A 17,979-nucleotide genomic window follows, 5' to 3' on the forward strand; every position below is an offset into this window, starting at 1 on the left:
CTTGTTCCTGCTTGGCCTAAGGTTAAGGTTGGCCCTGTATTCTATTCAAGTTATGGTAAAGCACCATTTTTCTGAATTCTCATTTGAGTTTCTTTCTGTTTTCCTATTTACACTAAGTTTTCTAACCATAGCAGAACATAGTGATTAAAAGTATAGACTCTAAACCTAGGGCACCTGGTTGCAAATCCCCGTTCTAACACTTACTAGCTGTGTGACTTTGGGCAAGTTATTGAACCTCTCTGGGCCTTGTCACCGCATTTGTAAAATAGAGATTATAATACTATCCTCGTGGGTTAGTTGTGAGGATTAAATGTGTTTCATGTAAAGTATTTAGAACAATGATGGGTGGTATTTACTAAGGACTATATAAGTGTTTGCTATTATTATGAATTGTCCTTTTGGGAGTTCTGTTCAGTGAGTGAGTGCTGCTCCCTCTTACTTCTCTGTTAGTGTCTTACTTCTTAAGGTCCCAGAACTCTTTTTCCCTTATTAGACAAACTTCCACATTGTAAGACATTTAACTCTTCCACAAGCAATCAGCAATGCATCAACAGATCTTGGTTCTGAATCTGGCTTAACCACAGATCGACCACGTCACTTTGGGAAAGAAACTTAACCTAGCTGAGCTTAAGTTTCCTCCTCTCTAAAATGGGGATAATAATACCTGTTTTGCAGCCCACATAAGACTATTATATCGATCAGATAAATAACGTACATGTAAGTATTCTGAAACTGTAGGTCCCTATCCAGGGTATGAAACACTACTAGCATAGCTTCTGCTAGAACTGTGAAATAAAAGAAGAGATAAAAGGGCAATAGGTAATCAGCACATTCCAAGAATGTCATACCTAAAGGGCATGGAACCAGCAAGATTAGAAAAACTGACCTGGGTGTGACCCTTGAGCCTGTTTCACAGTGTCTCAAATTACTAAGTATGCTGCTACTACCAAAAGAACAATGAGAGGAAAGAAAAGGAAAATAGAAAACTTCCCTGCTGTTTAACTTTCATACACACTTACCTACCTCAAGACCTGAGAGCTCTGTAGAACAGCTACTTTTACTATGGCACCTGTTTTCCTGAGCCATCTTCTGCTGTTTCATATCAAGCATTGCAAGGGCCTCCAGATACTGCTGGTTCAAAACTAGGAAGGACATATAAAAAATTTATGAGGTCTAACACCAGCCTCACCTAATCTAGTTACACCAACATATACTCATTTCTTATAAGCAATACATATACAAAAAACATTACCTACATCCAGAAACCTATCTGATAGAATCTAGTATTCTCGAGTGAGAGAATACAAGTTAATACTAGATAAGAAGTTATTCCTTTTAATGTGGAAGTCTCTTAATATGCAACTTTAGTCTGATCCTTGTTTGCTCTTAGAAAGTATGTTGAGTTTTCAAAAAGGAATGGGAACATATAAAGGGGAATTATTCACAGGCTTTGTAGACAGTGAGACTCCTGGATGGTAAGATCTTATATTTTGTATTAATGTGAAATGTACCAGCTTTCCAAACTTGATCAAATTTTTTCAAGTAAGAGTTTTCACAGGTGTCCCTCAGAGGTGTCCTGCTGTCTACTGTTAGGGTGAACAGAAAACAGTAACCCTCCCCCTTTTCTTATAGGTTGGAGTTGTAGAAAAGAGGAAGGGGGTTATGAGCAGCTTCTGCCCTGAGCAAAGGCTCTGGAACTGATTAGCACAGGAGGAATCTCCACCTGCTCAAAGTACTGGTTTTGAACGCACCATCTGTGTGCAGTTCTTACCTGGAGGAATTTACGTAGTTCAGTTACTACACTACATGAAGTGGCTTTCTATACCATGAACTCATTTTTATCTTTTGTCCCCTCTAGCCACCGCTTTTTCTTAATATTCTCCTATCAACTTTTGTTATAAAATCACTCATTATATAAGAGGCTTATACATAAGTACAAAATTTCAAGTTCTTAATGAGTCAAATAATATCTTGAGAAATTATGAATATTTGAATTAGTGATAGATTCACAGAAGACACTTCCTTTTTTTTCATACTTTTTTTATTCACCAATATTTGTTACCACCTTTTAAGCAGAACAAGACACTATATTTCCACTCACAAGCCAGCTGAGTCTTTTCACTTTTTTACAATAACTTAGGCACACTTATACTTGCGCTACTCTAAACAATACTTTTCTTTGGAAAACACATCCTGTGGATATTTGCCCTCATTGAGTTGGTTGTTTATAATACTAATATCTAGAGGTCTAGTACACAGAGTGTTGTTAACTACACGGGGACGGAAAGTTTAAAAAGAAGACACCAAGATGAAACTCAAGTCATTAAAGATTTCTTTTAAACATCAAGGTATATACCTTAGAACACACACTTCTGTGATAGAAGATTTGGTCTACTAAGGAATCTGCTTGCTAGATAACACTTGAGACCACAAAGTTTATATACATCTTACAACAAACATTACCTCAATCAGTTAAAATAAGCCAACATGCAGTGAGAAAAGAACTACTAGCACTGCTTTAGTGCCTAAAAAATCACAGTATCACGGCACATCTTTTTAATGACAAAAAATGATCTTGACTAATTACATAATTATATGCTTTTCCTATTAGAGACCCAATAAAATATATACCTAAGTTCCTCCAATACCAGGTACCATATCATTTTGTTTTATACTGGGTACCAAAACTAAATGATACATTTCTTCCCTCTATTATCCTGAAAATATATTACTTCACAATACTAGCATTTTATCTTTATTGATATGTATGTTCTTAATACAGGACACTATGTAAACCTGACTTTTAAAAAAATGATATTTTTAAAAAATCATCAAACTACCTCTCTCTACTGTTCTCCAGTAGCCATGTTTCTTTTTTTTTTTTCATGGAAGTGAAGTACTCCCTCTATTGGCATTTTTTTTCATCACATAGTCGTATATTCATCATATGATCCTTTCTTAGAACATTTGGATCAATTCAGAAAAAGAAATAAAAAGAAAACAAAAAAATTCATACATACCATCCCCCTTACCCCCCCTTCATTGATCACTAGCATTTCAATCTATTAAATTTATTTTAACATTTGTTCCCCCATTATTTATTTATTTTTAATCTGTACGTTTTACTCATCTGTTGACAAGGTAGATAAAAGAAGCATCAGACACAAAGTTTTCACAATCACACAGTCACATTGCGAAAGTTATATCATTATACAGTCATCTTCAAGAAATACTTAAAGGTTTTCACAATCACACAGTCACAATTTCTTGAAGATGACTGTATAATGATTTAGCTTTCACAATGTGACTGTGTGATTGTGAAAACCTTGTGCCTGATCCTCGTTTTATCTATACTATTGACAGTTGAGTATAAAATATGGGTTAAAAATAAATAATAGGGGGAATAAATATTAAAATAAATTGAGTAGACTGAAATACTAGTGAACAATTAAAGAAAGTGGTAAGGGGTATAGAAAAAAAATAGGTGGACAAAAATTAAAATCTATTGAGTAGATGGAAATACTAGTGGTCAATGAGAAGGAGGGGTAAGGGGTATGGTATGTATGAGTCTCTTCTTTTTTCTTTTTATTTCTTTTTCTGGAGTGATGCAAATGTTCTAAAAAAATGATCATGATGATTAATATACTAATACGTGATGATATTGTGAGCCACTAATTGTACACCATACATGGAATGACTGTATGTTAAGAATGTTCATGTTTGTATGCTGTTTTGGTTTGATAATACAAAATAAATTAAATTAAAAAAAATACTTCCCTCTACTTACATGCATTTTCAGATTTCAGCATTTTAATTTCTTCTGCTTTCACGTTCAAAGTTTCTTTGAGGACTGCATTTTCACAGTTTAGTCTGGAAAAAAAGTTCCCTCCAAATAACTACAACATTAAAACATCCTTGGTGAATGAAAATATTTTTATTTCCATAGTCATAACACAAAAACCTGTTATATGTTGTCCTCAGAATTGGCCTCAGGTCATTAAAACAGTAGTCAAAGGTTCTCAATTAAAGGCGAAATATAAATCTAAGGCATTTATTGTCCACAGACTACTTAATATACTAATTAAAGTAAGCTAGGTTTTTCAAACAAGGTCTGTAACCCTTGAGGAATAAAGCATTTTTGTCAGCACAACCTCTTCTTGAAAATTCTGGTCTGTGATCTTCAAACTAAATTCTATATAACTAAGCTTTTGAGGAAATCCTTAAATGCTCATAAATCTGTTATCAGATCTATTTAAATCACTTTATAAACTATTTTTAAAAAGCAATCTGTTTAGTCAAATGCATTGACTTTGTTGCCTGGGTAACTATTTTTGTGCACACCTCATAACAGAGCATCTTCTGCCAACCCTGCTTAAATGAAGAGTATCCTAAAAGGCAGTCTGTTTGCCACACATATATATGCATGTGAGAATCTGAATTTTCTGGACTCTGTGCAGCCAAAACAAAATACAAGAGAACAAAATTAGGTAAACAACACTAAAATACCATTTCCTGCCTATTAAACTGGAAAAATTTGAAACATATGACTATGTATCCTGTTGGTGAAGCTGTGGGGAAACAGGTCATCTCTTGTGTTGCTGGTAGGAATGCAAACAGGTACAACCCTCATAGAGAAGAATTTGGCAATACCGAGTAAGTTTTCATATCTTTGCCTTGTGACTCAGCAATACGACTTTTAAGAATTTACCCTGAGGCCTCTCACCTTCCTCACCTCTGTCTCTGTAAGAGTACCGGCATGTCCTCTTACATGTATATCTAATAAATTATCTGCCTGCTTACAAAAAAATAAAAAAGAATTTACCCTGCAAAGACATCTCCAACAACAGAAAAGCACATATGTTAAGGTTAGTTATTGCAGCACTGCTTTGAAGTGCAAAATACTGAAAACAGTCTAGGTGCCTATATGTAGGAGAGTGGGTGAGTAAACAATGGTACATCTACAAAATTTCATAAACAAGCTGCAAAAAAGAATTGAGGAAGTACTCTGTGAATGAATATGGAGTGATTTCCATGATGTTCAGTGAAAAAAAAAAGTGCAAAAGAGAATATGTACATGATATAACCTTTTGTGTAAGTAAGAAAGAAGAAATATACATATATCTGCCTATTTGTACAAATAGAAATCCAGGAAAGACGAATCAGAAAACAGTGAGATTGGTTATCCAGAGATATTGAGGGAGAAAGGATGAGGTGGGGCAGTTGAGAATGGGACAGAGAGCATGGGGGAGAGTGACACTTCCTTGACGATACTTTTCTGAGTGGTTCTGACTTTTGTGTCCATGTGATGTTTCACAAACTCAAAAATAAAGTAAATAAAATTGACAAGGATTAGGGAGGGGGGAGGGAGGGATCCTAAAATAAAAAGCAAATAGGAATAAGTGAACTTAACAAATGAATACCATAGCTAAACTGAAGAGAAAACAGAAAAAAATTAACCAAGTAACTTTGAATGCAGTCTTTTAACTATATACATTCAGGATAAAGACCAAACTTCAAATAGACATTGAACTCTAGTGAGTTTGATTTTACAATGGTATGTATTAGCAGTTCTAAAACTACTTTCTGCATATTCTACAATGGAACAAATAATAAATATATCAGGTAACTGGAGTCAGAATTATAAATATAGACAGAGAGAAAGCTAAAGCACACCCTGTGGGTGGTGGCCTGGAATTGGAGGTATGGGTGTGAACTCAGGGTTTTTTTAACAGGGAGACAGGTAGGTGTATGCGTGTGTCAGTATAGGTATGCGTGAGTGTGCATAAGTGTGTGTGGGTGGCAGTGGCAGTTTCCAGCTCTGAGCTCTAGTAATGCCTCCCCAGTAATGATGACCAAACTTAGAACCTAGATCATTGTTTCTAAATGCCTGCCCCTCTAAAAGAGAGCAGAAATGCCTTATACTATAGGCATACTGGCCTGGAAAATCGTGCTGTACAAGCAAGCAAAGCCCAAAGGATAATTAATATGGGTGTGCCACAAAGACAAAGAAGCCACCTCGAACAGGCTTTCACTGACCATAGCTGACCAATTTTGAGCATCAAAAGAAATACTGATAGTAATAGCATTTTAACCCACTGAAAAAAACAAAAATCTGTGAGTATGTATAGATATAAAGAAATAGGTGAGAGAGAATTAAAAGTATTTTCTTACACTAAAATGCTAACTATAAATGTAGAGAAATAATGGAGTTAAAAATCACCATTTTGCAACCATTATAATAATAATTGCTTCAAAATAAAATAATCAGTGGCATAAAAACTTCTGAGTAATGGGGGCCACCATCCAATCGGGCCAAATAGCGGAATCTTCACTGAGGTGCACACTGCCCAACCCACATCCTGGAGGTTGGAGGCACTCCCCATGTGATGGGAACAGCAGACCTGGCTATAATTGCACCGGGTCTCCATCTAGGTCAGCTGGCTGCCACAGTCAGGAGAGGCCCACCTGAGGGGAAGAGGAGGCCCAAGAATTCCATCTGCTAGACAGAAAGGAAAAGTGCAGTCCTACAAACCACCCATCTGTCTACCTTCAAAAAGATCCTGAAGGGCGGGCCATGGTGGCTCAGCTGGCAAAATTCTCACCTGCCCAGCCAGAGACCTGGGTTCGCTTTCTGGTGCCTGTCCATGTTAAAAAAAAAAGATCCTCAAGTAGAGTTGCATCCCCCGCATGAGGACCAGGCCTTGGTTTGGCAGTGAATTACTGATAAACCAAGGCTAAAAGGAGACCTTCAATACAAACCCAAGCAAATATAAAATCTTAGATGACTAAGATTAATCAACTTTCAAAATAAACCCATAGAGGAGGGACAAAAGTTAAGAGAAGGTTTAGATCTCCTCTATTTGGAGAGGGTGTGTTTATTGGTTTGCTTTCTCTTGGGAGCAATGAAATTATCTAAAACTGAGAATGTCGATGGACTGTGAACTTTGGGCCCTCTATATGATGCCCAAGAACGCAGGTGGCTAAACGATGCACTGACGGAGTAGACTAGCAAACGATGTATATACTTATGGACAAAGGCAACTACAAAAAGGAACAAAGTCGTGAGGCATGTAACGATGTGAATGAACACGTGGGACATTTGGTGAGACAAAATAAGCCAGAAACAAAAGAACAACAATGGTATGGTCACCTTTAGAAAATGCTTATAAGAAAACAGGGGCTCCCTACCCCTGTCTACGTGGGACATGACTACCAGGGATGTGGATCTTCCTGGCAGCGTGGGACAGAAATCCCAGAATGAGCTGAAATTCAGCATCAAGGGACTAAGAAAAACTCTAGAATGAGCTGAGACCTAGCATCAAGGGATTGAGAAAACCTTCTCGACCAAAAGGGGGAAGAGGGAAATGAGACAAAGTGGCAATGGCTGAGAGATTCCAAACAGAGTTGAGAGGTTATGCTGGAGGTTATTCTTATGCATTAAGTAGATATCACCTTGTTATCCAAGATGTAATGGAGAGGCTGGAGGGAACGGCCTGAAAATGTAGAGCTGTGTTCCAGTAGCCATGTTTCTTGAGGATGATAGAATAATGAAATAGCTTTCATAATGTGACTGTGTGATTGTGAAAACCTTGTGTCTGATGCTCCTTTTATCTACCTTGTCAACAGATGAGAGGAACATACGGAATAAAAATAAATAATAGGGGGAACAAATGTTAAAATGAATTTAGTTTGAAATGCTAGTGATCAATGAAAGGGATCAGTAAGGGGTATGGCATGTAAAAAATTTTTTTTTCTATTTGTTATATTTTTCTGTTGTCTTTTTATTTCTTTTTCTGAATTGATGCTAATGTTCTGGGAAATGATCATGATGATGAATATGCAACTATGTGATGATATTGTGAATTGCTGAGTGTATGTGTTGGGAATGTGTTTTTTGTAATTTTTTTAATTAATAAAAAATTTTAAAGAAATGCAGTATACATAATAAAGACAATGTAACTAACCAAAAAAAAGAAAAAAGAAAAAGAAAACAGGGGCTTAGATTGTAAGCTTTTAGAATAGACACATGAAGTCTGGAGTGGTGATTATTATTTCTGGATTTTGAGAGGCTGTTTTATATATATAACCTGATATTTAGAGATAAGAACGAAGCTGAACAGGCTGGGGTTAAAGTAATTCAGAACACAGGGGTAAGGAAGACAGTGTCTATATTTTAGAACCACACATACTCTTTGAGACCAATGGAAGAAAGGTTTATTTGATCTGAAACTGCAATTTTCTGTAGTGCATAATCTAATTCATCCTATCTCTATAGCTCATTTGAACACAGGAAGCACAGAATAAGAAAGAGGTCCTTTAGTATTGTGTGGTAGAGTCAGTTGTCAACTTGGCCAGGTGAACAAGCCTAGTTTTGTTGCTGTGGACATGAGCCAATGGTATGGGAACCTCATCTGTTGCTAATTACATCCGCAGTCAGCTAGGAGGCGTGCCTGCTGCAATGAATGACGTTTGACTTAATTGGCCAGTGCTTAAATGAGAGAGCACAAGGTAGCACAGCCCAAGCAGCTCAGCATACCTCATCTCAGCACTCGCAGCTCAGCCCAGGCCTCTGGAGATGCAGAAAGAAAACACCCCGGAGAAAGTTGTTGGAACCCAGAGGCCTGGAGAGAAGGCCAGCAGAGATCACCCTGAGCCTTCCCACGTAAGAAAGAACCTCAGCTGAAAGTTAGCTGCCTTTCCTCTGAAGAACTAACAAAATAAATCCCCTTTTATTAAAAGCCAATCCATCTCTGGTGTGTTGCATTCCAGCAGCTAGCAAACTAGAACATACTGTATAGACTACTGTAATGCCTGGAAACATTCTAGAGTATATTAAGCAGATAATCAAAAAGTATTGGCAAAGTCCCCTGAGGGAGGGAAGAAAGACTATGGAACTATTAAACCTTACCATCAGGAAATCCCCTGATACTGTGTCAAACTTTAGGAATAACCAAATCAGTAGGCCATGCCTCGATCCTAAGGCTCACTCTTGTGAAGCTTATGTACCTACAGCTTATGTACCAAGCAGAGAAGCTTGGACTACCCATACGCATGCCTAAGAGTTACTTCTGGAGGACCTCTGTTGTTGCTCAGATGTGGCCTCAGTCTCTCTAAGCCCAACTCTATAAGTGAAATCATTGCCCTCCCCCTGTGTGGGACATGACATCCAGGGGTGAAAGTCTCCCTGGCGACATGGGAGAGGATGCCCAGGGATGAATCCAGACCTGGCACCATGGGATCAACAATTCCATCCTGACCAAATGGGGGAAAAGAAGTGTAATTAATAAAGTGTCAGTGGCAGAGAGAATTCAAATAAAGTCAAGAGGCTACTCTGGAGTTTGCTCTTATGCAAGCTTCAGGTAGACCTTGCTACCTATCATAACCTGCCAACCCCCAACCAGGACCATTCCAGCCAATCCTAAAGAACACCTACAGCAATATATAAGATTCCATAAGGATGCACTGACGGAGAAGTAGAATCGCAAATGATGGTGTATACTTATGAATGAAGGCTGTGCAGCTACAATAATGAACAATGTCATGAGGCATGCAAGAGTGCTTTGAAAACTATTGCTTTTTTATTTCTTTGCTTTGTATATATGTTATACTATACAATAAAAAAAGTTAAAAACAAAAAAAACCTGTAAAGATAATCAAATGCCTCAAACCAACAATAAATCACAATGCAATGAAGATGCAGGCAGATATGGCCCAGCCAAATGATGAAATGATCACACCACAGCAGACACAGACTTCAGAACAACTAATAAAAGAAGTCATACAATATGATCGAATATTGTGCTACAAGAAAAGGAACCAAGTTGTGAGGCATGCAACACCGTGAAATGAACCTGTGGGACATCTGGAGAAGCAAAATAAGCCAGAAACAAAAGAGCAAATATTGTATAGTCTCATTTAGAAAACACTGATGAGAAAACAGGGGCCTAGATTGTAAGCTCTTATAACAGTCACATTTAGTCCAGAGCAGTAATTGGTATTTCTGGATTTTGAGAGGCTGTTTATGTATGTTTCACTGGGTATTTAGAGGTAAGAATGAAGCCAATCAGGTCAGGATTAAGTAATTCAGAATACAGGTTAAGGAAGACATTTGTCTGTATTTTAGAACCTCATCTACTCTTGAGACCAAAGGAAGAAAGGTTTATTTTGTCCAGAACCTAAATATTCTGCAGCACGTTATCTAATTCAACTTGTCTGGATAGATCATTTAAACAATCCAAACACAGGGAGCCCAGAATAAGGAGGGTCCTTAAACCTGTATAGCTTAATGTAATGCCTGGTTAAATCCCAGAGTATATTAAACAGATAATCAAAGAATACTGGCAAGGTCCCTTGAAGAATGGGGAAAAAACTATGGAACTATTAAACTTTACCACCAGGGAACCCCTGATACTATGTAAAACTTTAGGGACACCAAGTCAATAACCTAAGCCCTTTATCTTGAGGCTTGCTCTTGTGCAGCTTATGTATGTAGCAGAGAAGCTTAGCTTACCTATAGGTTTACCTAAGAGTTACTTCTGGAGGACCTCTTTAGTGGCTCAGATGTGGCAACTCTCTTTCTCTAAGCCCAAGTCTGCAGGTGAAATCATTGCCCTCCCCCGTATGTGGGACATGACATACAGGGGTGAAAGTCTCCCTTGCAGTGTGGGATATGACTCTCAGCGACTAGCCTGGCCCTGCCACTGTGGGATCAACTAATACCACCTTGACTAAACTGGGGAAAATAAGTGTAACTAGTAAGGTATCAGTGGATGAGACAGTTCAAACAGAGCCAAGAGGCTACTCCGAGGTCAGTCTTACACATGCTTCCGTCAGATGTTGCTACCTATCACAGCTTGCCAAACCCCAACGAAAACCATTCCTGCCAATCCTAAAGAACACCTAGGACATTATATAAGATTCTACAAAAGTTCTATGCAGTAGTGTAACTTTCCAGAAACCTATAACCTCCAGATGTGTCCCTGGACCAGATAAATCCTGAAATGCAGAGAGGTCAGGTTCTTTAGAACATCAACTATTTCCATCCCCATACCTATATTATCGATAACCCGTTCCAACATGAAAAAGCTAGAATGGGCACAGCCCAAATACCCCTAAAGAGGAGGAGAAAGATCAAAGGTAATGGTGGAGTTAATTAGAGAAGGTAGAGTTTAAAAAATTAGTATGATTGCTGAATCATTATATTGATATTTCTTTTAGTCTTCAGTATCTTAGAGTAGCTAGAAGTAAAAACCTAAAATTGTAGAATTGTAACACATAACCAAACTCTGAAATCTGTTCTACAATTAATTGACATGCTTTGAAATTTATTGCTCTTTTGTGTATACGTTATTTTTCACAAAAAGAAAAAAAAACTAAAAAAGAAGGGAGTTGTGCTGGTTTGAAAGGATGTATGTCTCCTAGAAAAGCTGTGTTTTAATCTAAATCCCATTTCGTAAAGGCAGAATAATCCCTATTCAATACTGTATGTTTGAAACTGTAATCAGATCATCTCCCTGGAGATGTGATTGAATAAAACTGGATTAGGTGATGACATGTCTCCACCCATTTGACTGGATCTTGATAAGTTTCTGGAATCCTATAAAAGGAAACATTTTGAGAAAGGAGATTCAGAGATAGCAGAGAATGCTGCAGCACCATGAAGCAGAAGAGTCCATTAGCCAGCGCTTTCGAGATGAAGAAGGAAAACACCTCCTGGGGAGCTTCAGGAAACAGGAAGCCAGGAGAGAAAGCTAGCAGATGATGCCAGTGCTCGCCATGTGCCCTTCCAGCTGAGAGAGAAACTGTGACTGTGTTCACCATGTGCCTTCTCACGTTGAACTTCATCGGCCTTCTTGAACCAAAGTATCTTTCCCTGGATGCCTTTGATTGGACATTTCTATAGACTTGTTTTAATTGGGACATTTTCTCGGCCTTAGAACTGTAAATTAGAAACTTATTAAATTCCCCTTTTTAAAAGCCATTCTGTTTCTGGTATATTGCATTCTGGCAGCTAGCAAACTAGAACAGATTTACTGTCATGGTCAGGTTCATGTGCCAACTTGGCCAAGTGGTGGTACCTGCTGGTCTGGTTGGGCAAGTGCTGGCCCGTCTGTTGCAATGAGGACATTTCATAGAATTAAATCATGACCATGTCAGCTACATCCATAGCTGATTCCATTTGTAATCAGCCAAGGGGAGTGTCTTCTGCATTAAGTGATGCTCAATCTAATCACTGGAAGCCTTTAAAGGAGGATTCAGAAGAGATAGGTTCTCTTCCTGCTTCGGCTGACAAGCCTCTCTTGTGGAGTTTGTCCAGACCCTCCATCGGAATTGTCGGCTTCACAGCCTGCCCTGTGGATTTTGGACTCGGCGTTCCCACAGTCACGTGAGACACATTTATAAATTTTATATTTGAGAGTGTTCCCTGTTGATTCTGTTTCTCTAGAGAACCCTAACTAATATAGGAGTTCTGTTGGATGAAATAAGAGGACAGAAGAGGGAGATTTACAGGAGGGCACAGGATTGAAAAGTACCAATAAGGATAACTTAAAGCATAAAAAGAGAAACAGGGAAAAGAATATGTAGATCTGACAAACAAAACCAAAGGAGAAGATGGTAGATTCAAGAAATGCCTTTACAATAACAAGTTTGAATGTTAACAGACTAAACTTACCAATTACAAGATAAAGATTAGTAGAATGTATTAAGAAATATGAACCATCTATATGCTACTTACAAGAGAGTCATCTTAGACACAAGGATACAAAGAGATGGAAAGTAAGGGATGGAAAAAGATGTTCCATGCAAGCTATAACCGAGACAAAGCAGGAATAGCTATATTAACATCAGACAAAATAGACTTTAAGTGTAAAGATGTCATAAAAGACAAGGAAGGACACTATATAAAAGAGGCAATTTACCCAGAAGAAATAACAATCATAAATGTTTATGTTCCCAATCAAGGAGCTCCAAAGTACATGAAGCAAACATTGGCAAAACGAAGAGAGCGACAGATGTTTCAACAATAATACTGGGAAACTTCAATACACCACTCCTCTATAACTAGAACAACCAGACAGAGGATCAACAAGGAAACAGAGAACAATCTGACAATAAAGTATACCTAATAGACATATATATAGATCATCACACCAGGATATACTTTCTTCTCTGGTGCTTATGGAGTGTTCTTTAGGAGGGATCATATACTAGGGCACAAAACAGGTCTTTATATGGTTAAAAAGACTGAAATTATTCACAGAACTTTCTCTGATCACAACCGAATGAAGCTAGAAATCAATAGCCACCGAAGAACCAGAACTTTCACAAATATATGGAGATAAAATAACACTCTCTTAAACAATCAGTGGGCCAAAGAAGAAATTGCCAGAGAAACTGGTAAATATCTGGAGAATACAATATAACAGAACTTATGGGAGGCAGCAAAGGCAGTGCTGAGAGAAAAATTTACTGCCCTAATTGCCTGTATTAAAAAATAAGAACAAGCAAACATCAAGGACTTAACTGCTCACCTACTGGAATTAAAGAACAGCAAACTAACCCCAAAGCAAATAGAAGGAGAGATATAACAAAGACTAAAGCAGAAATAAATTAATTGGAGAACAACAACAACAAAAAAACAATAAAAAGAATCAATAAGACCAAAAGTTGTTTCTTTGAGAAAATCAATAAAATTGATGGATTCCTAGCTAGACAGATAAAGAAAAGAGAGAGAGAGATGCAAATAAAAAAAAAAGAAATGGGGGGGTGTCATTACCACAGACCTTGAAGAAATAAAAGAAAATCATAAGATACTATGAACAACTACACCAACATATTAGACAACTTAGATGAAATGGCCAAATTCCTGGAAATACACAAACAACTTACAACTGAACAGAGAAGTAAAAGATATCAACAAATCAATTACAAGTAAAGAGAGTTAGCCATCAAAAATCTTCCTACAAAGAAAAGCTCAAGACCAGGTAGCTTCATAGGGGAATTTTATTAAACATTCCAAAAAGAATACTAACATTGCTCAAAATCTTCTAAAAAATTGAGGAAAAAGGAATACTATCTAACTCATTTCATGAAGTTAACATTACTCTAATGCCACAACTGGATAAAGACATTAAAAGAAAGGAAAATTACAGGCCAATCTCCCTAATAAATATAGATGCAAAAATTCTCAACAAATACTAGCAAATAGAATCCAATGATACATTAAAAGAATTATACACCACAACCAAGTGGGGTTTTTACTAGGAATGTGAGGGCATTTCAATACAAGAAATTCAATCACTATAATACAGTACATTAGCAAATCAAATGGGAACAATCACATGATATTCGTATTAATGCTGAAAAAACATTTGACAAAATACAGTACCCTTTTCTGATAAAACAATTCCAAAAGGTAGGAATTGAAGGAAACTTCCTCAGTATCATAAAGGGCATATATGAAACACCCATACACAGTATTATACTCAACGGTGAGACTGAAAGCCTTTCCCTATAAGACTGGGAATGCCCTTGGTTACCACTATTATTTAATATTATACTTGAAGTTCTAGCTAGAGCAATCAAGCAGGAGAAAGAAATAAAAGGCAATCAAATCTGAAAAGAAGAAGCAAAACTTTTATTATTTGCAGATGATGTGATAGTATACTTGGAAAACCTTGAGAAATCTATGACAAAGCTTCTTGAGCTATTAAATTCAGCAATGTGGCAGGATACAAGAATAATGTGCAAAGATCAGTAATGTTTCTATACACAAGCAATGACTTAAGCAAGACAACTAAGCAAAAAATTTTAACTGAAGAGACAATTAAGAAAAAAATTCTATGCAAAATAGCAACTAAAAGAATCAAGTATCTAGGAATAAACTTAACTAGGGATGTAAAGGATCTGTACAAAAAAAAACTACAAAACATTGCTAAAAGAAGAAATTTTGAAAGATCTAAATAGGTGGAAACACATTCTATGCTCATGGACAGAAAGGTTAAATGTCAAGATGTGAGGCATGCAACCAGGTGAATTAGTCTTAAGGACTGTGTGTTGAATGATGGCAGTAACAAAGACAAATACCATCATGCTTCACTCATGTGGATTCACTATAATACAGAAACACGGAGAACTGAAGTCAAGAGCATGGGTTATCATGTTGGGGTGTAGTGTAAAGGATTCTAGACTGCAAGTTCTCACAGCAGTCACGTAGATTCAGGAGTTGCAACTCTTAACCCTATATTTTGAGATACTGAGCTATTTGTGTATAATCTGGTTGTTCCCTGAAACTTCGGGTATTTATGTGACACCTGACACTCTAACTTAGCGCACTGAAGTTATGAAAATTAGCATCATCCCATACAGTAATTGTTTAAAAAAAGTTGAAAAAGTGATCAGACTTCGACTAGACATATGAATGAAACTGATCTGGACAGGACTAAAGTAAATCAGAATACAGGGTCAAGGATGGTATGGTCCATATTTTAAAACTTCAATTTCTGTTTAAGTTTTTATTAAACAGATGTTTATTTGGTGCAAAATTTATATTTTAGTTTGCACGTTATCTAATTTAACTTGTATGGTCAGTTTATTTGAATACCATAATTACATGGAATCTTGAATTGGGCACGAGATCTTGTTGGTTTTATACGTTAGCGTGATATATTTTGTATATATTTGAGCAATTTGGCAGAGAATAAAAAATTTTTGCAAAGTTCCTTCAAGGGACTGGGGAGAAAGGAGGAAATTTTAAATTTCCCCTCTGGGGAATTCCTGATATTCTTGCAACCAGTGGGGATAACCAATTCAATAGGCTGATCCCTTGATCTGGGGATTCGACCCTATGAAACTTACTCCTGCAAAGGAGAAGCTAAGCCTACTAATAATTATGTCTAAGAGTCACCCCCCAGGGAACCTCTTTTGTTGCTCAGATATGGCCTCTCTCTCTAAGCAAACTTGGCAGGTAAACTCACCATCCATCCCCTACATGAAACATTGACTCCCAGGGTTTTAAATCTCCCTGGCAATGTGGGACAGGACTCCTGGGATGAGCTGAGACCTGGCATCATGGAATTGAGAAACCCTTCTTGATCAAAAGGGAGAAGAGAAAAATGAGACAAAATAAAGTTTCAGTGGCTGAGAGATTTTAAACAGAGTCAGGAGATTATCCTGGAGGTTATTCTTATGCATTATATAGATATCCCTTTTAGGTTTCGGTGTATTGGAGTGGCTAGAGGGAAATAACTGAAACTTTTGAACTATGTCCCAGTAGCCTTGGTTCTTAAAGATAATTGTATAACTGCTTTTACAATGTGATTGCATAATTATGAAAACCTTGTATCTGGTGCTCCTTTTATCTAGGGTATGGACAAATGAGTAAAAAAAAAAAAATGAGGAAAAATAAATAAATCTATAATAAGGGGGATAAGGGGTTAAATAAATGGTAGATTGAAATACTAGTAGTCAGTGAGAGGGAGGGGCAGGGATACATGAATTTTCTATTTTTTCTTTTTATTTCTTTTTCTGAAGTGATGCAAATGTTCTAAAAATTATCATGGTGATAAATATACAACTATGTGATGGTATTGTGAGCCATTCATTGTATTCTTGGATGGACTGTGTGTGAAGACTTCTCAAAAATAAATATATATAAAAAAAATAGCAACTAAAAAAAATCAAGTATCTTGGAATAAATTTAAACAGGGATATATAGGACCTGAACACAGAAAACTACATAATATTGCTAAAAGAAATCAAAGAAGATCTAAATAGGTGGAAAGACATTCCCTGTTCCTGGATAGGAAGGTTACATGTAGTTAAGATGTCAATTCTACCCAAATTGATCTATAGATTCAACACAATACCAATCAAACTTCCAACAACCTGCTTTAAAGACTTGGAAAGGTAGGCAATGGTGGCTCAGTGACAGAGTTTTCACCTGCCACGCTGGAGACCTGAATTCGATTCCCAGTGCCTGCTCATACAAAAAAAAAAAAACAAAAACAAAAAACAAAAAACAAAACAACAGCATGGTACTGGCACAAAGATAGAAGTACTGACCAATGAAATAGAATCAAGAGTGTGGAGATAGATCATAAAGGGTGTATCTTCCCCAAGAAAAGGGAAGCAGGGCCCAGGTCAAGTGGCAGCCCTCCTTCAGGTAAATCAGGCACAGGGCTAGAAAACAAAGCAACCTGAGCCTCCCTTCTACCTCAGCCTCTGTCTTAACCCTACCCCTGATGGGCATGGGGGTGGGGTCTGCTGAGAATTAAAAGCATCACAAAACTTTACACTGGTGGGAAGCTGTGGCCTGACAAGCACCATGTTCTGGGAGGACAGGAAAAGCACAAAGTCCAGAGGCTTCATAAGGAAGTCTGACAACCTGCTGGGTCTCACCCTCAGAGAAACTTAATACTGATTACACCTTCCTCCTGAGACACAGGCCTGTCTGGTATAGAAAAATCTGACTGGGGTTGATTATATCTCAGGAGACCTTCCTCAAAAAAAGGGTTCCATGTAGACAGGGTAAGGACCAAAAAAACAAGAACTGAAAACTCTGATCAGTTAAATAGAAGCTACACTAGAGGTCTAGAATAATTTGAACTGAATGCCAAAGAACAGAGAAAGAACATAGCAAACCAATTAAAAAAAAAAAAAAAAAAGCTAGGAAAAGGAGTGAAAAAAACCTCCAGAATAAACTTATTAAGGAAATCAAATGCCTAGACACCAGCAAAAAATAATGAGCGATACCAAGAAAATCAGAGATATGGTCCAGTCAAAGGAATAAGTCAACATTTCAAATGAGACATAGAAGTTGAAACAAATTAAGGATGTTCAAACAGACATGCAAAATCATATCAAAAGTCAAATCAGTTTGCAATAACACACACATCATTTCTGTCTAAGGCCTTATCAGAGGCAGCTTTAGAGTCCACATTTCTACCAACAGTCTCCACAAAGCATTCTAGGCCTTCT

The 17,979-nt window shown here is 37.3% G+C and overlaps 1 protein-coding gene across 3 annotated transcripts in view; it reads right to left on the minus strand.

Moving 5' to 3' along the window:
• Nucleotides 1-17,979, minus strand: part of CCDC125 (coiled-coil domain containing 125) — a 52,335-nt gene that overhangs the window by 15,396 nt on the left and 18,960 nt on the right. For all 3 annotated transcript variants that reach the window (XM_077117414.1, XM_077117413.1, XM_077117415.1), the window contains 2 exons: nucleotides 3,788-3,870; nucleotides 1,024-1,142 (listed from right to left, as the gene is read on the minus strand). In XM_077117414.1, coding sequence (XP_076973529.1) covers nucleotides 1,024-1,142; nucleotides 3,788-3,870 — 202 coding nt within the window. The remainder of the gene's footprint in view (nucleotides 1-1,023; nucleotides 1,143-3,787; nucleotides 3,871-17,979) is intronic.

This window comes from Tamandua tetradactyla, chromosome 9 (assembly GCF_023851605.1).
Source record: "Tamandua tetradactyla isolate mTamTet1 chromosome 9, mTamTet1.pri, whole genome shotgun sequence".
Lineage (NCBI taxonomy): Eukaryota > Metazoa > Chordata > Mammalia > Pilosa > Myrmecophagidae > Tamandua > Tamandua tetradactyla.